This window comes from Neoarius graeffei, chromosome 12 (assembly GCF_027579695.1).
Source record: "Neoarius graeffei isolate fNeoGra1 chromosome 12, fNeoGra1.pri, whole genome shotgun sequence".
NCBI lineage: Eukaryota > Metazoa > Chordata > Actinopteri > Siluriformes > Ariidae > Neoarius > Neoarius graeffei.
Window position 1 is genome coordinate 36,098,954 of NC_083580.1, and position 23,907 is coordinate 36,122,860.

Sequence of the window (23,907 nt, forward strand, 5' to 3'; positions counted from 1 at the left end):
ATACAGTGGTGCTTGAAAGTTTGTGAACCCTTTAGAATTTTCTATATTTCTGCATAAATATGACCTAAAACATCATCAGATTTTCACACAAGTCCTAAAAGTAGATAAAGAGAACCCAGTTAAACAAATGAGACAAAAATATTATACTTGGTCATTTATTTATTGAAGAAAATGATCCAATATTACATATCTGTGAGTGGCAAAAGCATGTGAAACTTTGCTTTCAGTATGGTGTGACCCCCTTGTGCAGCAATAACTGCAACTAAACATTTCCAGTAACTGCTGATCAGTCCTGCACATTGGCTTGGAGGAATTTTAGCCCATTCCTCCATACAGAACAGCTTCAACTCTGGGATGTTGGTGGGTTTATTCACATGAACTGCTCGCTTCAGGTCCTTCCACAACATTTCGATTGGATTAAGGTCAGGACTTTGACTTGGCCATTCCAAAACATTAACTTTATTATTATTTAACCATTCTTTGGTAGAACGACTTGTGTGCTTAGGGTCGTTGTCTTGCTGCATGACCCACCTTCTCTTGAGATTCAGTTCATGGTCAGATGTCCTGACATTTTCCTTTAGAATTTGCTGGTATAATTCAGAATTCATTGTTCCATCAATGATGGCAAGCCATCCTGGCCCAGATGCAGCAAAACAGGCCCAAACCATGATACTACCACCACCATGTTTCACAGATGAGATAAGGTTCTAATGCTGGAATGCAGTGTTTTCCTTTCTCCAAACATAACGCTTTTCATTTAAACCAAAAAGTTCTATTTTGGTCTCATCCATCCACAAAACATTTTTCCAATAGCCTTCGGGCTTGTCCACGTGATCTTTAGCAAACTGCAGATGAGCAGCAATGTTCTTTTTGGAGAGCAGTGGCTTTCTCCTTGCAACGCTGCCATGCACACCATTGTTGTTCAGTGTTCTCCTGATGGTGGACTCATGAACATTAACATTAGCCAATGTGAGAGAAGTCTTCAGTTGCTTAGAAGTTACCCTGAGGTCCTTTGTGACCTCGCCGACTATTACACGCCTTGCTCTTGGAGTGATCTTTGTTGATTGACCACTCCTGGGGAGGGTAACAATGGTCTTGAATTTCCTCCATTTGTACACAATCTGTCTGACTGTGGATTGGTGGAGTCCAAACTCTTTAGAGACGGTTTTGTAACCTTTTCCAGCCTGATGAGCATCAACAATGCTTTTTCTGAGGTCCTCAGAAATCTCCTTTGTTCATGCCATGATACACTTCCACAAACATGTGTTGGGTGAAGATCAGACTTTGATAGATCCCTGTTCTTTAAATAAAACAGGGTGCCCACTCACACCTGATTGTCATCCCATTGATTGAAAACACCTGACTCTAATTTCACCTTCAAATTAACTGCTAATCCTAGAGGTTCACATACTTTTGCCACTCACAGATATGTAATATTAGATCATTTTCCTCAATAAATAAATGACCAAGTATAATATTTTTGTCTCATTTGTTTAACTGGGTTCTCTTTATCTACTTTTAGGACTTGTGTGAAAATCTGATGATGTTTTAGGTCATATTTATGCAGAAATATAGAAAATTCTAAAGTTCTAAAATTCTAAATTCTAAAATTCTAAACTTTCAAGCACCACTGTAAGTAGACACAGGTGAAAAACATTACTCGTTTCTTGCGTCCTGTCTGCCCACAGCTGATGCTCGACCATGCCCCCACTGCCAGACAGTTCCAAATGATTAAAATAACTTGTAAATAATAGGAGATTGTTATGCCTTATATATCCTTATGTATCTTGCTTTTCTCCTGCTTTTGATGCTACTGCCCATATCCGATGCATTTCTGAATTGTAATGTAATGTAAGGAATTGCTTTACGTGTGAATATGACATCAAATGCAGCTTTGATTTTAAGCAATGTTTCAGCACAAAGATGAGCATGTTTCTGTACAGTGGCAGTCACTGCACTACTATGAGAATTCAAGATAGTGTAAAAATGTAGAGAAATAGATACTGTGAGCTGTTTGAGTCTTATTTTTTCACAAGACCAAAGGATGTCATTATTCACAGGGCCAAAGGAAAATAAGGCAGCAAGCCATATTTGTCTCACAGACCTTCAGCTGACACATGTGGTTTAATCAATGTACTTGATAATGATAGGAAAGTCTTGAGGTGAGTGTTGAGGGATATAAGATATTTTTTGGAGGGTGGGGTCCAATCCAGCATACCCCTAAATCCAGCTCTGGTGTGGTTGATGTTGGGGACAGCTATGAGGGAGAAAATTCATGTTGTTGTTTTTTCCCCCACTCTCATTTAAATCAGAGTGGGGATACATAATTGTCACACGTCCTTCAACCTCTACTTTGTTTCATGTGGAATTGCACATTCCATGTGTATATAAGTGAATCCTGTTTATTTTATTTAGGTGTTTAATGTCATGCCCTGCTTAAGGGAGAGGGGGCCCATTGTGCTTCCATGCTCAGGGGTTCATTGCATTCTAATCTGTCTGTGCATAGATTATGGCCCTTCAAGGTTTCACAAAACTGCTGATGTAGCCCAGAATTTGAGTGTGACGCCCCTGATTTTTGATTTAACAGTAGCATTTATGATCATCTTTATGTGACACAGGAACCACTTCATAAAGTTTTGCCACTTTATAAAATCACAGAGATGAAAGACACAGTTTTGCTTCTGGTCGCAGTGTCTTTATCAAATTTGAAATGATTTATTTTTCGAGAATTAATTAGTTAACAACAATTGTGAGCCGGCATGCATATGTGAATCATTTTCTCTTTCTTTTTTTTTGTAGATGTAGACAAGGCCATTACTCATTAATTTATCTATAGTAACCACTTAAATGTTTCTGTGAAATGTTGTATGAATGGTGAGACATGGATTTGACTCATAGTTGTGTGCATGTAGTGTTTTGTGGAAGATGATCGGGATTAATGGAAATAAGCAGTGACACAATAGGGCTGATAATAATAATAATAATAATAATAATAATAATAATAATAATAATAATAATGCTGATGTGCTTCATGTGTTTGCAAATGCATTTTAGTGCTTTGCTGATTTAGGCTAACAAGTACTTAAATACTTTATATAAAATGTAATGGTACTTTATTAAAGAAGAACAATCACTCATCAAAAAATCACCAACTTTCCAGTTTCAAAAAAAAGAGCAGTGAGCCATTTGGGAGCTGAGACAGTGAGCTCTTACTGGTGAGCTGAATGAATGTTTGTTCCTATTTGGACAGACAACGTGTGATCTACCAAAAAAGTTGGTTCAGAAACAGTAAATATATTTTTACTATATTACCGGATATTAATTTTATAGTAATTGCACAAATTTATAAACAAGTTCCTATACTCATCTAATTGCTCATAAATCCAAACATTTCTATAATTGCATTTAAATATGAGTTAAACCATGTTTAATCAATTATACTGTTATCACTGGTCTAGGATATGTTAGCAATATTGGCATGTTTGTTTTCATAAAGTACTTTTTGTTATTGTGTAATTGGTGTTATTAATGGTCCCTGTTTTAGGACAGAGAAAAACTTCTTAGGAAGAAGCGGCATAAACGAAGCAGGCCTATTAAGGTATGATGGCATTTTTTTTAAAGTCTATTGCTCTGGTTGTGTCATAATGGTAAATTTAAATGCTTTACTAAAAATAGAGCAATACTAGAACTAATTTTTAAAAAAACTGAATGTTTGGTTTAATTTCCTGAGTGAATAGCAGAATTTGTTTTAATAGCATAGACATTACATTCTGAAAACTCTATTTCCACCTGACAGGAACAAAATGGAAGTGTCTAAAATGACTGATCTTTGTAAAAATGAAATAGATGCACTCTATTTGTTATTGCACAGACACCAAGACATAGACCTGCAGTCATGAGGATGCACAAGCATGAGAAAGGGTTTAATTTGTCTGTTTCCATATTTATAACTTACTCCATAAGTAACTGAGATAATAACCCTTAGCAAAAAGTAGTATACTTAAAGTTAATTTTATTAAGTATGCTTCAGTATAAGTATAGCAAGTATACTACAGACCATGTACTTTTAGTGTACTAGAAAGTATACAAATTTAATACTTTTTCGGACTAAATTGGAACATTTCAAGTTTATAAAAGTATACTTTAAAGTTCATTTTAAGTTTGCAAAAGTACACTTTAAAGTATACAACAAGTACACTCATCTATATACTATCAATGTACTTGGTATATCCCTCTCGTATGCTTAAAGTATACCACAAGTACACTTATCGATATACTGCCATTGTACAACCTCGATTCCAAAAAAGTTGGGACAAAGTACAAATTGTAAATAAAAATGGAATGCAATAATTTACAAATCTCAAAAACTGATATTGTATTCACAATAGAACATAGACAACATATCAAATGTCGAAAGTGAGACATTTTGAAATTTCATGCCAAATATTGGCTTGTTTGAAATTTCATGACAGCAACACATCTCAAAAAAGTTGGGACAGGGGCAATAAGAGGCTGGAAAAGTTAAAGTTACAAAAAAGGAACAGCTGGAGGACCAAATTGCAACTCATTAGGTCAATTGGCAATAGGTCATTAACATGACTGGGTATAAAAAGAGCATCTTGGAGTGGCAGTGGCTCTCAGAAGTAAAGATGGGAAGAGGATCACCAGTCCCCCTAATTCTGTGCCGACAAATAGTGGAGCAATATCAGAAAGGAGTTCAACAGTGTAAAATTGCAAAGAGTTTGAACATATCATCATCTACAGTGCATAATATCATCAAAAGATTCAGAGAATCTGGAAGAATCTCTGTGCGTAAGGGTCAAGGCCGGAAAACCATACTGGGTGCCCGTGATCTTCGGGCCCTTAGACGGCACTGCATCACATACAGGCATGCTTCTGTATTGGAAATCACAAAATGGGCTCAGGAATATTTCCAGAGAACATTATCTGTGAACACAATTCAGCGTGCCATCTGCCGTTGCCAGCTAAAACTCTATAGTTCAAAGAAGAAGCCGTATCTAAACATGATCCAGAAGCGCAGACGTCTTCTCTGGGCCAAGGCTCATTTAAAATGGACTGTGGCAAAGTGGAAAACTGTTCTGTGGTCAGACGAATCAAAATTTGAAGTTCTTTATGGAAATCAGGGACGCTGTGTCATTTGGACTAAAGAGGAGAAGGACGACCCAAGTTGTTATCAGCGCTCAGTTCAGAAGCCTACATCTCTGATGGTATGAGGTTGCATTAGTGCATGTGGCATGGGCAGCTTACACATCTGGAAAGACACCATCAATGCTGAAAGGTATATCCAGGTTCTAGAGCAACATATGCTCCCATCCAGACGATGTCTCTTTCAGGGACGACCTTGCATTTTCCAACATGACAATGCCAAACCACGTACTGCATCAATTACAGCATCATGGCTGCATAGAAGAAGGGTCCGGGTACTGAACTGGCCAGCCTGCAGTCCAGATCTTTCACCCATAGAAAACATTTGGCGCATCATAAAACGGAAGATACGACAAAAAAGACCTAAGACAGTTGAGCAACTAGAATCCTACATTAGACAAGAATTGGTTAACATTCCTATCCCTAAATTTGAGCAACTTGTCTCCTCAGTCCCCAGACGTTTACAGACTGTTGTAAAGAGAAAAGGGGATGTCTCACAGTGGTAAACATGGCCTTGTCCCAACTTTTTTGAGATGTGTTGTTGTCATGAAATTTAAAATCACCTAATTTTTCTCTTTAAATGATACATTTTCTCAGTTTAAACATTTCATATGTAATTTATGTTCTATTCTGAATAAAATATGGAATTTTGAAACTTCCACATCATTGCATTCCGTTTTTATTTACAATTTGTACTTTGTCCCAACTTTTTTGGAATCGGGGTTGTACTAGTTATATACTTCGAGTCCCTATTTTTAGTTTATTATTGTATACTTTAAGTATACTGTTATAAACATTGGTTATTTCACTAGTTTACTTGTTATACTTTAAGTTTGCTTGGCATATTACTTGTAGCTTACTATTTATATACTGGAAATATACTCCTTAAAGTATTCTTAAAATTTACTCATACTGTATGTACACAAGAGTGTGATGCATTTACAGAATCACAAGACAGAATGTTGAAAACAAGTTTGATATATTTTCAAACATTTCAAAAACAAAGACCTATGAAATCAAGTCCTTCCTTACTGGAGAAAATGAAAGGAAAAAGTGCACATTTGCATGTAAAAATGTAAACATAATGGTCTCTCCAAGATCAAGTCCTTATTTGTAAAAAGTGGTAAAGCAAAACTTGTGCATATGCTTGTAAAAATGTAAACATAGCGTCTTCAACTGAGAACTAAAGTCCTTCCTTGTCAAAAAAGGTAAAAGAAAAGTGCACACCTTTGGAACCAAAAATAAATAAGTCAAAAGTTTTTCTGTTTTTGTGTATGATTTTAAGGTATATAAAGATAATGCAATTGAGCACACATACTATATACTGTAAAGTTTTAAACTCCAGCATTATATTATATTAATATATAAATTAAATGTTAAGCATGAGTCAATGACTTGACCTTATTATGCACTTGGAGCAAGATATACTAAGTATTAGTACTTTGTGGCAGAAAAACGTAAAAAAGTATACTAAAGTATAAGTTTTAGTATTAAAGTATAAGTGTAAGTCTTAGTATTAATGTACTTAGTCTTAGACTTTTGTTTATACTTTTCAGTATAAGCCAAGTATACTTCACTATACTATTCTTAAATATATAAAATATAGTTTATAAAAAGTCAACTTCAAGTATACTTCCTCAGTTTTAGTAAAAAATAAGTATACTCACAGTACACTTGAATAAACTTCTTTTTGCTAAGGGAAAGATTACCCTCTTCATGTTTACTTAAATGCGTGACCCCTGTTCAGAGGCATATTGTTGTGGACACATTCTATGGATACGATGAAGAGTCTGTGGACTCCGAGACCTCCTCTTTGGCCTCTTTACGTATAGATCGTACTCCAGCCACACCAGATGAAGAACTGGATGAGGTAAGAATAAAGCAATGTTTGCTTTAACATTATTTTAGATAAGTAACAGTATGGCATTTGCATGCTCCATAGCAATGATCTCTCAGAGACATTCATCTAGGTCATTTTAAAATGACCTGGATGAGTAAGCCAAAATTACTGTAGTTGTGAGAGCTAAATCGCCACTCATCCAGAGGACTGCATTAGTTTTGATGTTATCAGTTGAACTACATCAGTTGATGTTGCTATTCAGATGAATGGCAGAATGTCTTAAAGATCACAGTTACTACCACAGTCATGTGTTGACATAATACTACTATATATTTCCTGTGCACATTTCCTTTCTTTTCATTGTGTCTTCTGCACACTTCTCAATTTTTTCTGAAATATTAAACTTATTACTTTTTCACCATCTTTGCTGTTATTGTTCATTTCTGTTTCTCATTGGTCATGTATGTTCTGTGTTGTACCTTTATTGTTTTCTTTTAAATGACACCATTTCATTCTGCCTTTACGCTGTTACTTCACAACCCCCCAAGTCTGCTTCATTGAATTAGTGTTTTTTTTCAGGGTCTGGCCACTGAGGAGTCTGAGCTGCGCTTCAGGCAGTTGACACGGGAGTACCAGGCCCTTCAGAGAGCCTATGCCCTACTACAGGAGCAGAAAGGTGGTGTTTTTGATGCTGAGATGGAAGCCAAGGTAATACTTATATTTAGACATGAACACTTTAGTATTTCACAAAGTGCCTAGTAGAAAGATACTCAAACAATTACTGATTAAGTGACATAATACAATTTGAACCTCAAAAGCTTCACTTACTGGCCATAATACAGTTGATTAATATCTACGCATTTGGTATTTGGCATAGACTTGGGACAAAGCCAGTGACAATAAATACAGTGATCATTATATTAATAAACTTTACATTTAATTGGGTTTTTATCATATTTATCAGGTTGCACAATAAAGTCTGAGTGGTAATGGACAGAAGTAAGATTATGGTGCATTGTATGAGTGGTAGAAATCTGTAGTTGGTACTCACCCATTTTGCACCAGAGAGATGAGATAGTGCAACATGGTTCACCGTAACCCACTGCATCTCTGATGATAGCAAAGTCTTCTGTCATGACACGGCAACAGATGGATGCAAATGCAGATTGCTTTGTTAAAAGAATATCAGGCAAACTAAAAGAGAGGGTGGTGACCAAAACCAGTAAACATGTGCAGTGGATCAGGCAATTGTCACACAGACTAATATATATCTTGTTCGTCCATCATGGCAACTATGACCACCTAGTCATCCTGTGGTTGCTTTGGGGTAGCATGTGTCCGCAGGTGGCTGATTAGGCTGATCCTTGTGTGGAGTATTTTGTTTCAATGTGGGCATGGATGGAGGCTGGTGTCCTTTGGAGGGTTGTTGGGACAGTCCTTTCTGGCCCGTCTTTTTTTTTTTTTTTGCAGTGGTTGTGTGGTTCTCCTCATGTGTGATGGCTCTCTCCCAGGTTAGATGTTGCCAATGTGCTCTGTCCATAGCAATTTCTTCCCATGTGTGGGGATTAATTTCAAAAGCTTTTAAAGAAGCTTTCAGTAAGTCCTTAAAGCATTTCTTCTGCTCACCGTGGCACAGTGCACCTTCCTGTAGCTCTCCGTAAAGCAGTCTTTTTGGTAGCCGATGGTCTGGCATGCAAACCAGGTGTCTTGCCCACCGGAGTTGGGACTGCTTTAGGATGGTATGGATGCTGGGGAGATCTGCTTTGGTGAGTACATCTGTATCAGGGATCATGTCCTGCCATTTGATGTTGAGTAATTTCCTGAGGCATGTTGTATGGAAGCTTTGTGGCATGGCGTTGATAGACTGTCCTTGTTTCACATGCATACAGGAGTGTTGGGAGAATGACAGCTTTGTACACCTTTAGCTTTGTCTCCATGCGGATGCCTCTTCTGCTCCAGACATGTAGTCTGCCAAAGGTAGCGCTTGCTTTTGCAATCCTGGCATTCACTTCATTATTGATGTTGGCATTCTGGGACAGTGTGCTGCTGAGGTAGGTGAATTTTCTCTCCACACTAAGTTTTACATCATTGATCCTGATGTTAGGCTCCACAAAGGGTTTCCCTGGGGCTGGTTGATGGAGTACTTCTGTTTTCTTTGTGTTTATTGTCAGTCCAAAGTTTTTACACTCAGATGAGAACTTGTCAACACTGCACTGCATGTCAGCATCTGACCCCACACTGAGGGCGCAATCATCTGCAAATAGAAAGTCCCTGACAAGATCTGTATTTGTTTTGGCTTGTAGTCTTCTTAGGTTGAAGAGCTTTCCATTGGTTCTATATCTGATACCAATTCCTATGTCTCCTTTGCTGAAGGCATCTGTCAACATCACGGAAAACTTGATGCTAAGACACAACCCTGCTTCATGCTATTTGTGACAGGGAATGGATCAGATAATTCACTGCTGTTCTGGACACGAGTCTGCACACCATCATGGAATTGCTTGACTATAGTGATGAACTTCATTGGACATCCATATTTGGCCATGATCTTCCAAAGACCCTCCCTACAGACAGGATCAAAGGCCTTGGTTAGATTGACATTTGTGGAGAACAGGTCAGAGTTCTGCTCCTGACATTTTTCTTGTAACTGTCTTGCAGCAAAAATCATGTTGACAGTTCCTCTGCCTTTCCTGAAGCCACACTGGCTCCCTGGTAAGAGTCTTTGGTCAAGGTGTGTTATGAGTCAGTCAAGGAGAATCCTGGCAAGTATCTTGCCTGCGGTAGAGAGAAGAGTGATGGTCACAGGCCTGGTGATTTCCTTTGCATTTGTATAAGTGAATAATTGTTGCATCTTTCAATTTCTGAGGGATCGTCTCCTGTCGCCACATCAGGTTGAATAGTTGATGGAGCTTGTCAGTAAGCACTGCGCCGCCTTCCTTGAAGACCTCCACTGGAATGGAGTCTGGGCCAGGAGCTTTGCCATTGGAGAGCAGACTTATCGCTTTCTGGGTCTCTGACAGTGTTGGGGGATCATCAAGTGCTTTGTTGATGAGCACTTGGGGGAGCTGGTCTATGGCTTCATCGTTGATTGATGAAGGATGATTTAACATGTCATTGAAATGTTCTGCCTAATGGTTGAGGATCTTTTCCTTATCTGTGATTAGTGCGTTTCTGTCTGCACTAAGCAGAGGGGATAGGCCTGATGATGTAGGTCCATAGATTTCTTTCAGGGCATCATAAAACTTCTTCAGGTCATGCCTGTCAGTATAGCCTTGAATTTCATCAGCTTTGTTACTCAGTTATGTGTCTTGCATCTTTCGTAGTCTTTCCTGCACTATTCTGCATATGTTGGTGAATGCACTTTCTTGGAGGTGGATTTTGTATCACTGAGGTAGGCTTTGTGTAATCAGTGTTTGTCATTAAGTAGCTGCTGGATGTCATTACAGTTTTTGTCAAACCAGTCCTTATGTTTTCTACTTGCAGGCCTCAGGGTCTCCAATGCAGTGTTGTAGGTCACATCTCTGAGGTTTGCCCAACTGGTTTCTACATTCTGGTCATCCAAGAAGGCTGATTTCAGGTGATCTTTCAGCATGTCAGCAAATGCTTGTTTGGTTTCAGCATTCTTCAGTTTGTTAGTGTTAAGTCATTTTGGTGCTTTCTTGCCTTGTCGGCGCTTCTTGGGTTAGATACAAATGTTGAGCTTTGTTACAATGAGACAGTGGTCAGTCCAGCACTCAGCACCACACATAGATTTGGTGACTCTGACATCTTGTCTGTCCCTCTCCCTAACGATGATGTAGTCAATAAGATGTCAGTGCTTACAGCAGGGGTGCATCCATGATGTCTTTTTACAGGTAGGGAGTTGGAAGATGGTGTTAGTTATCAGGAGTTCATGTTCAGCACAGGTCTGGAGTAGCAGAAGACATTGCTGTTGCAGTGGCCTATCTCATCCTTGCTGATGACATCCTTCCAGGAGACGCTGTCAGAACCTACTCTCACGTTGAAGTCACCAAGTATCACGAGCTTGTCAGCTTTTGAAACAGTAGCATTGACAGTGTGAAGATCATGGAACCTGTCTTTCACTGCATCTAGGTTAGTCATTGTAGGAGCATAGACACTGATGAGGGTGAGGTGCTTTTTTCCACACAGGAGGAGGAGGTTCATGGTCATTAGCCTATTGTTTATTCTTTTGGGGATTCCTGCCATCTTGCCAATGAGAGACGTCTTACCGCAAAACCAACGCATTGTTCACGTTGCTCTTCAGTTCCTCTTCTGCTCCAAGAGAGGTGTAGCCAGAACCCCTTTCACATAGTTCTCCTACACCCGCAAGCCGGGTCTCACTCAGGGCTGCAATATCAATGTTGTATTAAGAGAGTTCCTTTCCAACAAGAGCTGTTCTTCTCTGGGGCCTATCTGTGTTATCTCTATGTAGGAGAGTATGCACATTCCATGCACCAAGGGTGAGCGGAACAATCCTCATCATCATCTTTGATTCTCAACCGTTGTAGAAGGGTCCCTTGCGCCACAGTGAACTGGATGGAGTAAGGTGAGCAGGCAATTTTTAGGGCAATTTTTCTAGCCCCTTTCTCAGGCTAAGGAGGTGAGCAGTGTTGTCCTACATAGGACTGCTCAGACACACAGATGACTGCTGGATTCTACATCTGCTCCAGTTCTGTGAGAAAATGACCTTATAGCCTGGGCTGCCCATGTGTGGGTCTGTGGCTACTGCTTCCAGTGTATCCGCACCTACTGTTTTCTCACTCACCCATCACCATGGGACTTGGAAGTGGATGCCAAAGTGACATGCACAATGAATTGGTTTATAGTATGGAGGAGTTACACAGATCGTCACCCACACTCTCTCATCCAGAAACGATCTTAGTCCAGTAGCAAGACAAAGTCAAGATGGCTGGAGATGGAGCCAGATGCAGTGGATGACCATGATGTCCTTTACCTGTCTCATCATGCTCTCTGCATTCCATGACACATTGCTGGCCTTTGCCTTCCTGGCTGTTGAAACAGCTTGTGGTTTCCTCTGTGCAGTCCACTGAGAGTCCAGGCTTCGTATGCATGGGTAGACAAGCCCCAACTCACCGAGGGTCTAGAACCCATCAGCTACCCTAAATAAACTTGACTTGACTTGACCCTCACCTGGTTTAGCCAGCTTGTTAAAGTTGTTGCTCGGGGTGTGGCCGCTGTTGCATTTTGGCAGCTACGGGGAGCCACAAGTGAGAGCTGGGTGCCAGGTGAGGACAAATGGTGGACCAACAGCCCTGAAAAGACTTAGTAGTCTCCTGTCCAGAGATACTACCCCTCCCTGGATACCCCATATACCCCGACTAATGTAGGCAATACAAGACAACAGGCAAGGGTTAAACAAGAATTAGACAGTGTGGAACCTAGTGTTTAAGGGTGTGGAGGAAGATTCAGGAGGCAGGTGGGATTTTAGCTAAGCTCCAGGCTCACATTTACTGATACTGTGCTTTTCATTGCACTATTAAAAAAAACAACAAAATGGGACAAATTAGTAAAAAAGGTCTTATCATGAACTTTCAGCTTTTGCTCAGTTCAAACTGAAGATCATGATCCTAGGTGTGTGTGAGTCTGTGTGTGTGTGTTGCATGCTCTACCAGCTAAATTGCCCACACTCTCTATTTACTGCAGTCACTGAAAGTACAATGAAACCAAATAAGTAGACTGGCAGCAATAAGACATGAGTGAGAATTAACACACGTTATTTGGTGGTTCAACCCACCTCTTATCTATCCTCAACTGACATTTGAAGATGTCCCCACTGACTTAAATCCGTAGAAAGGATTTCAGTGTGTCCTGTTGTGGTCTTTAAAAAATGTTTCCTTTGCAAAGCTCTGTGTGCAATATTTTTTACAAAGATTCAAAGATTCTTTATTCAAAGATTCTTTATTGTCAATTCACTATATATATATATATATATATATATATATATATATATATATATATATATATATATATAAGGATATTATCAAGGACAGCTCCCACCCTGACTTTGATCTGTTCGATCTGTTGCCCTCAGGGAGGCGCTACAGGTGCATCAGGACAAAGACAAATTGATTAAAAAACAGCTTCTTTCCAAAAGCCATAACCGCCCTGAACTCGGATATGCTCTGACTTTATAGTCTATTTATTTTACTATTTTACTATTTTACTAATTTATAATGTGCAGTACTTTATAAGATGACTCTCTATGCAATACTTTTATAATGTGCAATACCACACTCCATAAATGTGAAACGCAACACATTCACCTCTGGACTGTGCACCTTACACACAACACATACACCTCAGGACTGTGCACCTTACACACAACACATACACCTCAGGACTGTGCACCTTACACACAGCACATACACCTCAAGTCTGTGCACCTTACCTTACCTTGCAATACTTCATAATGTGTAATATTTTATCTTATAATGTGACTCTCTCATGCAATAATTTATAATGTGACTATCTCTGTGCAATACTTTATATGTGCAATACCTCACTCCATAATGTGTAACACAACACATACACCTCAGACTGTGCACCTTACCCCCTTACACCCCCCCTTTTTTTCTTTCTCCCCTTCCTCTCTCTCTCTCTCTCTCTCCACGCTGTTTGCACTGTTACTGGAGATGCTTTAATCTCATTGTACATGTGTATAGTGACAATAAAGGCATTCTATTCTTCTATTCTATTCTATATCCAGGACATATAGGAGAATTGAAATGCCATTTCTCTCTCACCTTACTTGTAAAAAACAGATAAAGATTACACACAGACACACACATTAAAAAAATTATGAAAAAAACAATATATATATATATATATATATATATATATATATATATATATAAATATTTATTTTTGCAAACAAGGCAAGGTTAGCCATTGTTTATATCCTCCAATTTTTTATGTTCCTTTCATATGGTTTCACTTTCCACTTCATCTTTCTCCTGTCTACACTTTGTTTTAAGCACCACAGTCAGCAGTTATTGCAGTATTGGAGGTCTCTGATGTAATATTCAAAACTACTCTATGATGGTGGGTCAGCTGAAACTTTTAAAATCTTAGAGGATTTTTATTTATTTTTTTGATGAGGAATCGATGTATTTTTACAGGCTCATGAGCAGCTCCAAGCTGATGTGCAGAGGTATAAAGCAAAAATTGAAGACCTAGAGAAAGAGCTTGCTTCTAAAGGACAAGTGAGTACAGTTTAGTCTACTGACAACTTTATTATTTAAGTACGAAATGGGGTGAAAAAAGTTTAATATTCATTGAGCACATTCATTTCACACACACACACACACACACACACACACACACACACACACACACACACACACACACACACAGAAATCTCAAACATTAAAAATATCTGTTTTTGTTGCATCACTGTTGGACATAAGGTTTCTGTGACTGCTTTGGCTGTTATGTTTATTGCAAGTGGAACTTGGACAGATATGGTCTGCTCATGCTCCAGTGATTTATTTCAAATTTGATGTTTGTTTTTTCTTCTTTGTTTGATACACATGTGTATTGTATTCGTTGCAAGTACAAATCACTTAGCAAAATAAATAAATACTGTGTTAAGTATGAAAAGGGTTTTTTTTTGTTAAAAAAAGAATGGAAAAACCTGAAGTTGCATGCTTTTATGTAAATTTATTATGAATTCACTTTTTTCAGAACTTGTCACACTGTTAACAAAACACATGACTATGTGGACTGAATTGTGGATTAGTTTTATTTTTTTTCTTCCTAAAACAACCAGCAAAACCTATTTCAAATTCAAATTTTATTTGTCACATACACAATCATGCATAGTACGACATGTAGTGAAATGCTTATTGCAATGCTCCGTAAGTAGTAAAGATAGGTGGAAAAAACAAAAAAGAAAGGGAGTAAAATAGAGTGTGTTAAACATAATAAAAAATAATGTGATAGAATACTCTGCAGAATATACACAATATACAGAATATGTATAAAATATTGCACTAGAGGAAAAAATATGAAATATATATAGCACGGTAATGAATAAAGTTGCACAAAGAGGGACAATTGCAATACAAATGTACTATATACAGTTGTGGTCAGAAGTTTACATACAGTGACATGAATGTCATCTTGGATATGAATGTCATGGCAATATTTGGGCTTTCATTAATTTATTTGAACTGTTCTTTTTCTGTGACAGAATGTACAGCATCCATCCATCCATCCATCCATCCATCCATCCATCCATTATCTGTAGCTGCTTATCCTGTTCTTCAGGTTCACAGCAGCATACATCTTTAATTAAAAAACAAACAAAAAAAACCCACTAGAATTTGGTACACAAGTTTTACTTGTCTTTGGGTTTTCTGAAATAAACAGAAGGTCAAAATTATACCTACAGTGTCAAAAATATACATACAGCACACCTAATATTTGGGTAAAATGTCTCTTTGCAAGATCCACATTGACCAAACAGTTTTGTTTACCATGAACAAGCTTCTGGCAGAATTCTGGTTGGATATTTCATGACTCTTTATGGTAGAATTAGTAGAGTTCAATTAAATTTTTTTTCCCCTTGGCATGCTCTCAACTTATAAGCACGGTCCATATATTTTCAATAGGGTTGAAGTCAGGACTTGTTTTAAGCTTAATGTTAGCCTGCTTTATCCTCCACAACCAGCTGTGATGCGTGTTTGGGTTCATTGTCCTGTTGTAACTCCCAAGTTGTGTTCAAGTTTCTGATGGTTTATGCTGAAGAATTCTGAGGTAGTCCTCCTTCTTCATTATTCCATCCACTTTGTGCAATGAACCAGTTCCACTGGCAGCAAAACAGCTGCCAGAGTATGATGATCCTACCACCACCATCACTTGGTACAGTGTCCCTCTGTACATGGTGGTCATTGTGGCCAAACAACTCAATCTTTGTCTCATCAGGCCATACAGCTATCCTTCAGAAGGCTTTTTCTTTGTCCATGTGGTCAGCTTCAAACTTGAGTTAAGCTTGAAGGTGTCCATTTTGGAGCAGAGGGTTATTTCTTGGATAGCAGCCTCTTAGTCCATGGTGATCTGAACTGTAGGCAGTGATCCATTAGCTTCCAGTTCATGGTAGGGCTGTGCCATGGTGGTTCCCGGGTTGTTCCTGACCATCCAAACCAATTTCCTTTCAGCTGAGGGTGACAGTTTGGGTTTTCTTGAAGCAAAGTGGCTTGGTAAAGTGACTACACCTCACAATGACTTGCATACAATTGTTTGAACTGATCTAGGAATTTGCAGTTGTTTAGAAATGGCTCCATGAGACATTCCGGAGTTGTGTATATCTGCGATCCTCTTTTTCAGATCTGCACTGAGCTCCTTGGATTTTCCCAATTTACTGTGCTAGTCAATCCAATGAGTGCTGTAAACAAACCCTTTTTATGAAGCCACGGAGAAGCTACCAGCTGTAGTCAATCATGATCACTAACAGGAAGTTAAGAGACCTTGGCCTTGGCACAATAAGAGACATTTTGGAAGTTTCAGCACCTCTGAAATAATAATCTACAGTGGTGCTTCAAAGTTTGTGAACCCTTTAGAATTTTTTGTATTTCTACATAAATATGATCTAAAACATCAGATGTTTACACAAGTCCTAAAAGTAGATAAAGAGAACCCAGTTAAACAAATGAGACAAAAATATTATACTTGGTCGTTTATTTATTGAGGAAAATGATCCAATATTACATAACTGGTGATCAGTCCTGCACACTGACTTGGAGGAATTTTAGCCCATTCCTCCATACAGAACTGCTTCAACTTTGGGATGTTGGCGAGTTTCCTCATATGAACTGCTCGCTTCAGGTCCTTCCACAACATTTCGATTGGATTAAGGTCAGGACTTTGACTTGGCCATTCCAAAACATTAACTTTATTCTTCTTTAACCATTATTTGGTAGAATGACTTGTGTGCTAAGGTCGTTGTCTTGCTGCATGACCCACCTTCTCTTGAGATTCAGTTCATGGACAGATGTCCTGACATTTTCCTTTAGAATTTGATGGTATAATTCAGAATTCATTGTTCCATCAATGATAGCAAGCTGTCCTGGCCCAGATGCAGTAAAACAGGTCCAAACCATGATACTACCACCACCATGTTTCACAGATGGGATAAGGTTCTTATGCTGGAATGCAGTGTTTGCCTTTCTCTAAACATAACGCTTCTCATTTAAACCAAAAAGTTCTATTTTGGTCTCATCCATCCACAAAACATTTTTCCAATAACCTTCTGGCTTGTCCACATGATCTTCTGCAAACTGCAGATAAGCAACAATGTTCTTTTTGGAGAGCAGTGGCTTTCTCCTTGCAACCTTGCCATGCACACCATTGTTGTTCAGTGTTCTTCTGATGGTGGACTCATGAAAATTAGCCAATGTGAGAGAGGCCTTCAGTTGCTTAGAAGTTACCCTGGGGTCCTTTGTGACCTCAGTATATTACATGCCTTGCTTTTGGAGTGATCTTTATTGGTTGACCACTCCTGGGGAGAGTAATAATGGTCTTGAATTTCCTTGATTTGTTCACAATCTGTCTGACTGTGGATTGGTGGAGTCCAAACTCTTTAGAGACAGTTTTGTAACCTTTTCCAGCCTGATGAGCATCAACAACACTATTTCTGAGGTCCTCAGAAATCTCCTTTGTTCGTGCCATGATACACTTCCACAAACGTATGTTGTGAAGATCAAACTTGGATAGATCCCTGTTCTTTAAATAAAACAGGGTGCCCACTCACACCTGATTGTCATCCAATTTATTGAAAACTGCCCCAGGCGCACTCTGTGCATGCCCAAAAAAACAATACTTTCACTTACTCTCTGGTTTCTCACAACAAAGTGGCCTTTCTGAAAACATTTATCCCATAACACAGATAAGGATGTTACTGTGAACACACACACACACACACACACACTGGTTTTCTCCATCAGGCAGAGGATTACACATATTCTGAAATTATAAGAATTTTAAGAAGCCCTTAACCATTTTTCACTCCCCCTTTTTTGATTAAGTAATTAATTATCAAAACAAAATAATGAGTAGATAGGTGGTTACAAATGATATATAGAAAGAAAATTATGATTAAATAATTAATTAAAACCTAAAGAATGAGTATAGAAAAAAGTTATATAGGGGAATGAATACAACCGCAATTCCAAAAAAGTTGGGATGCTGTGTAAACGGTCAATAAAAACAATGCAATAATTTGCCAACCATGGAAACCATATATTTGATTGAAAATACTACAAAGACAATCCATCAAATGTTGAAACTAAGAACTGTTACTGTTTTTTAAAAAATATATGCAAATTTTGAATTTGATTTCAGTAACACATTTCAAACAAGTTGGGACAGGGGCATGTTTACCACTGTGTTGTATCATCTCTGTGTTTAACAGTCTGTAAATGTTTGGAAACAGACAACCAATTGCTGTAGTTTTGAATGAGAAATGTTGTCCCATTCTTGTCTGATATACAATTTCAGTTGCTCAACAGTTCAAGGTCTCACTGGTTCAATTCCCTGAACCAGCAGGACTGGCTTGAGCAAGGAGTCTAATCCCCAACTGCTCCAGCAAGAGTAGTGGAATACCTTATGTCCGATTAGCCAGAGAAAAACTGGTGATGTGATTATCAGTTCGGGCAAGAACCTGGCCATAAATAACTAATTAAACTAAAGAACAATAACTGTGACCCCCTTGTGGGCCATTACCTGTATTTTGAAAACAAAATTCTACTGTCCTATGTGTTGTCCATCAGCTGTTAATGGTTTGAGATGGAATATGAAACTGTGTTGAAAATCTGGGCATGTTCTTCTCTATGGACCCTTTTCACGTGACGTCACGACAAACGCGGCCGCCATTTTGGACATGTATTACCAGTAGTTTACCACAGCCAGCATTGAGGAACGGCAGCAAAGAAAGTGTTTATTTTCAGCAAGACTTCCATCATGCCACTATGTTGTTGTGCACCTGGATGTAGTAACCATCAACAAACAAGGCAAGGGTTATCATTTTATCAGATCCCGGTAGATGCTGACCGACGGAGAAGATGGATAGCGGCATACCAGCGCTTGTGTAGTGACCACTTTGTTGGAGGTAAGACGAATAAAATTAGCCAGAAAAGGCATTACATTGCTGTTAACATTCCATTCTAGTTTACTGTAATTATGATCTGGCAGCTATTTACACTGGATCCAGTGTAAATAGCTGCCGGAGCCAACGTCCGAGGTTCCGGAGCGTGCTCGCTCGCGGCCCGGCCGGCGGCCGCGGAGCCGGCGCGCGCTCGCTCGCGGCCCGGCCGGACGTTGGCTCTGGCAGCTATTTACACTGGATCCGGTGTAAATAGCTGCCAGATCATAATTACAGTAAACTAGTAAATACAGTTTTCTGCATCTCGCTCCTTTTTCTTTTATGTTTGTCGCCTTCCTTGCATTCAAACCGATTTGAGCCGAAGTCCACTACATGTCCAAAATGGCGGTCGCTTTTACGAAGGTCACGTGACTGAAAAGGGTCCATAAGATGGTCACATGCTCTCTTAAAGAGAAAGGGACAACTATTTAGGGGTAGATCTTGGCAGTTCTAGGCAGAAGGCCACAGATGTTAGGGCTGGTAGAGGTATGGTGAAGTTAGGATCCAAAACAGAACACAGACAGTAATCCAATAAACAAGATGATTTAATACAGGGAAGAAAGGGTGTGGCAAAAGATAAACAAACAGGACAAAAAACAAAGAGCAAAAATAGTCAGGGCAAAATGAGAACAAACAACTTGACAAAAACATGACAGGCAAAGACAAAAACATGAGCACAAAAAACCATAAACAAGAAAAAGACCCTTAGTGCAAGAAACCATGAACCAGAAAAACACTAGTGCAAAAACCATGGACAAGAGAAAATAGCAAGAGAGAAAAACCATGAGGAGCAAGAGAGGCACAGAAACAGCTAGAGAAGCAAAAGAGACATTCTGGCAAAAACAGTCTGAGAATGGCCTTTAAATAAGCAGCAGTGAAAACCAGGAAGTAAGTTCAGGGGAGAAGGAATTCCTGTCCCGGATCAGCACTGGCGTGAGAGATCCGTAATCTCTGGAGTGGATGTCCGGGGCGGAGCATGACAGTACTCCCCCTTCAACGAGCGCCTCCAGGCGGTTTAGGAAGAGCATTGGGGTATTGCCAGTGGAAGTCAGAGAGGAGGGTTGGGTCGAAGATGAACCTGACGGGGACCCAACTTCTCTCCTTGGGACCGTAACCTTCCCAGTCCACCAAGTACTGGAGTCCTTTGCCTCCAAAGAAGTAGACCAAAGAAGTAGAGACCAGAAGTTTAAGCTGTGACATGTGGAACATGGGGTGGATGTGTCGCATGGTGAGTGGTAATGCCAGTCTGACAGAACATGGCTTGATTACCTTTTTGATGAGGAAGGATCCTAGGTACCTGAGAGCCAGCTCATAGGAGACTGTTCTGAGTGGTAGATGGCGTGTGGAGAGCATGACTCGTTGCCCCACCCGGTAAGTGGGCGCCTTAGAGCAGCGTTTGTCGGCCTGCCTCTTGGATGCTAGGGTGGAGTGAATGAGTTTTCTCCGGGCCAATGCCCATGTCCTCCTGCAGCGGCGTATGAAGGTCTGGGCTGAGAGTACAGGGACCTCCTCTTGGTTGGGGAAGAGTGGTAGTTGGTAACCTAGGGAGCACTGGAAGGGTGAGAGATCTGTGGCAGATGAAGGAAGAGTGTTATGAGCATACTCGATCCAGGGTAGGTACTTACTCCAAGAACTGGCATCCCTGGACGCCATGCACCTGAGTGCAACCTCCAAAGCCTGGTTCGCCCGTTCTGCCTGGCCGTTGGTCTGTGGGTGGAAGCCTGAGGAGAGAGGTGGCCCCGATGAGCTTGCAGAAGGCCCTCCAGAACTATGCAGTGAACTGAAGGCCCCGGTCAGAAACGATGTTGGTGGGTAGTCCATGTAGGCAGACGATGTGGTGGACGAGTAATTCTGCGGTTTCTTTGGGTGAGGGGAGCTTGGGCAGAGGAATGAAATGGACGGTCTGGGAGAAATGGTCAATGACAGTGAAGATGCATGTGTTGCCACCTGAGTTGGGGAGTCCTGTGATGAAGTCCAGGGCGATGTGAGACCAAGGTCGATGTGGAGTCAGGAGGGGTCTTAGCAAGCCAGCAGGGGGTCGATTGGCTGTCTTGTTCCGGGAGCATGTGTCACAGGCTGCCACAAACTCCTTTACGTCCTCCTTGATGGATGGCCACCAAAAGTGCTGCTGGATGAGTGCCAGGGTTCGGGCGGCTCCTGGATGACAGGCCAGCTTGGAGCCATGACCCCACTGCAGCACCTGGGTTCGCACAGGACAGGGAACAAACAAATGGTTAGGAGGAGTGTTGCTGAGGTTACCTTCACCAGGGTCCTGCTCCAAGGCTTTCTGCACAAGCGTCTCAACCTCTAGAATGGCAGCTCCCACCAGGCAGTGTGGAGGAAGGATGTCTCGGGTAGCTTGGATTCCTTTTGGTGGGAAGAGAACATCCTGGACAGAGTGTTGGGTTTGCCATTCTTGGAGCATGGGCAGTAGGAGAGCGTGAAGTTGAACCAGGAGAAGAGAGACCAACGGGCTTGATGGGAATTCAGGCGTTTGGTGGACTTGAGGTATTCCAAATTCTTATGGTTGGTCCAGACTAGGAAGGGGAGCTCCAACCCCTTGAACCAGTGCTTCCACTCTTCCAAGGCTAGTTTAACAGCTAGTAGTTCTCGGTCGCCGATGTCATAATTCTGTTCAGCTGGGGATAGCCTGCAGGAGAAGGAGCATGGGTGGACCTTGTCATCACTGGCCCTCTGGGATAGTATAGCTCTGACCCCTGACTCGGAAGCATCGACCTCGACAATAAACTGCTTGGTAGGATCGGGTATGGTGAGAATGGGTGCTGTGGTAAACCTGTGCTTGAGCATGGAAAAGGCTTTCTCTGCTTCCTCCCCCCACTTGAATTGGGTCTTGGTTGAGGTCAGGGCTGAAGGAGGTCCGGCCACTGTGCTGAAGTTGTGAATGAAGCGCCTGTAGAAGTTGGCGAATCCTAGGAAGCGCTGGAGCTCTCGTCTTGAAGATGGGGTGGGCCAATTGGCAACTCCCTCGAGCTTGAGGGGCTCCATCTGGATCCTTGCTGGGGAGATGATCAATCCCAGAAATGAGACAGAGCTCTGGTGAAATTTGTTCTTTTCCGCCTTGACGAACAACTTGTTCTCTAGCAGGCGCTGGAGGACCTGCCGGATGTGACCCCGATGTTCCTCCAGGGAGCAGGAGAAGATCAGGATGTCATCCAGGTACACGAAAACGAAGATGTTTAGGAAGTCCCTTAAGACATCATTAACAAGTGCCTGGAAGACTGTGGGCGCGTTGGTCAGGCCGAAAGGGACCACGAGGTACTCGTAGTGACCAGTGGTGGAGTTAAAGGCCATCTTCCACTCGTCCCCCTCCCTGAGCCTGACAAGAGATGGTATGTGTTGCGTAGATCTAGCTTGGTGAATACCTTGGCTCCCTGGAGTAGTTCAAAGGCTGTGGTCATGAGCAGTAGTGGGTAGCGGCTCTTGACCGTGATGGTGTGGAGACCCTGATAGTCAATGCAGGGGCAGAGCAACTTGTCCTTTTCCATGAAGAAGAATCCCGCCTCTGCTGGGGAAGAGGAAGGACGGATGATCCCAGCTCCCAAAGATTCAGAGATGTACTTCTCCATGGCTTGCCTTTTGACAGGAGAGAGAGAGAGAGAGAGAGAGAGAGAGAGAGAGAGAGAAGATTTGTCCTTTGGGTGGTGCTGTCCTGGGTAGGAGGTTGATACCACAGTCATAGGGTCTGTGAGGAGGGAGGGACACTGCTCAGGTCTTGCTGAAAACAAGTTTGAGATCCAGATATTCCAAAGGCACGTGAGAGGGGTCGGGGAACTCGCTTGCTGAAGGCTGCGGTGATTTGGTGGGAGGCAGAGCGGAGTTCAGACAGGAAGCTAGGCAGGACTGGCTCCAGCCTAGGATGGTGTTGTCAGCCCAGTTAAGGTGGGGGTTGTGCTGCATTAACCATGGTAATCCTAGGACAATGGGTATGTGGGGGTTGTTCATGATGTGAAGCTGGATGGTTTCTGAGTGGTTACTGGAAATCCTTAGGGTGAGCGGGGTGGTAAGGTGGGTGATGCTGGTCAAGCCGGTGCCATTGAGTGTCAGGACAGTGAGAGGGACGTCAATAGCAAGTAGCAGGATTCCCAGACGCTTGGCAGTGGTGGAGCAGATCAGGTTCTTGTCTGCCCCGAGTCAGCGAGGGCCTGGAGGTGGTGATGCTGGTTGTCATGGATAATAATGACAGGAAGTAACGGACAATTAGTGGGGGACTGGTTCCGAGTGTTGCCCACCAGGGCCCCTTGATTCACTGGTGGGCTTGTCCTTTTAGCAGGCAGGCTTGGCAGATGTGTCCCAGCTGACCGCAGTAGAAGCAGGCCCCTGTGCTCCGCCGGTGATTTTGTTCCTCCGCTGACACCCGAACCCGGTCTACCTGCATGGGTTCGACAGACACGGCGGGAGGTAGAGAGGAGATGAATCTGGGGCGGTTCTTCTCTCTCCTCCGTTGCTGAATCCGAGCGTCGATGCGGTTGGTGAGGTCCATGAGGCTGGAGAGGTCTGACGGCAGTTCCCGCGATACCAACTCGTCCTTGATGGTGTCAGACAAGCCGTGCAGGAACGCATCAATCTGGGCATTCCCGTTCCAACTGCACGAAGCCTCCAACATCCGGAACTCGATGGCGTAATCCGAAGTAGACCTGCCGCAGCTCCATGAGCTCTCTGGCTGCCTCCCAGCCAGACAGAAAACGGTCGAAAGTTCGCCTCATCTCCTCTGAGAAATCCT

General features: G+C 41.4%; 1 protein-coding gene across 6 annotated transcripts in view; it reads left to right on the forward strand.

The window, feature by feature from the left end:
- jakmip2 (janus kinase and microtubule interacting protein 2) overlaps positions 1-23,907 on the forward strand; it is a 601,961-nt gene that overhangs the window by 344,934 nt on the left and 233,120 nt on the right. For all 6 annotated transcript variants that reach the window (XM_060935818.1, XM_060935823.1, XM_060935821.1 and 3 more), the window contains exons 8-11: positions 3,545-3,598; positions 6,914-7,036; positions 7,586-7,714; positions 14,146-14,229. In XM_060935818.1, coding sequence (XP_060791801.1) covers positions 3,545-3,598; positions 6,914-7,036; positions 7,586-7,714; positions 14,146-14,229 — 390 coding nt within the window. The remainder of the gene's footprint in view (positions 1-3,544; positions 3,599-6,913; positions 7,037-7,585; positions 7,715-14,145; positions 14,230-23,907) is intronic.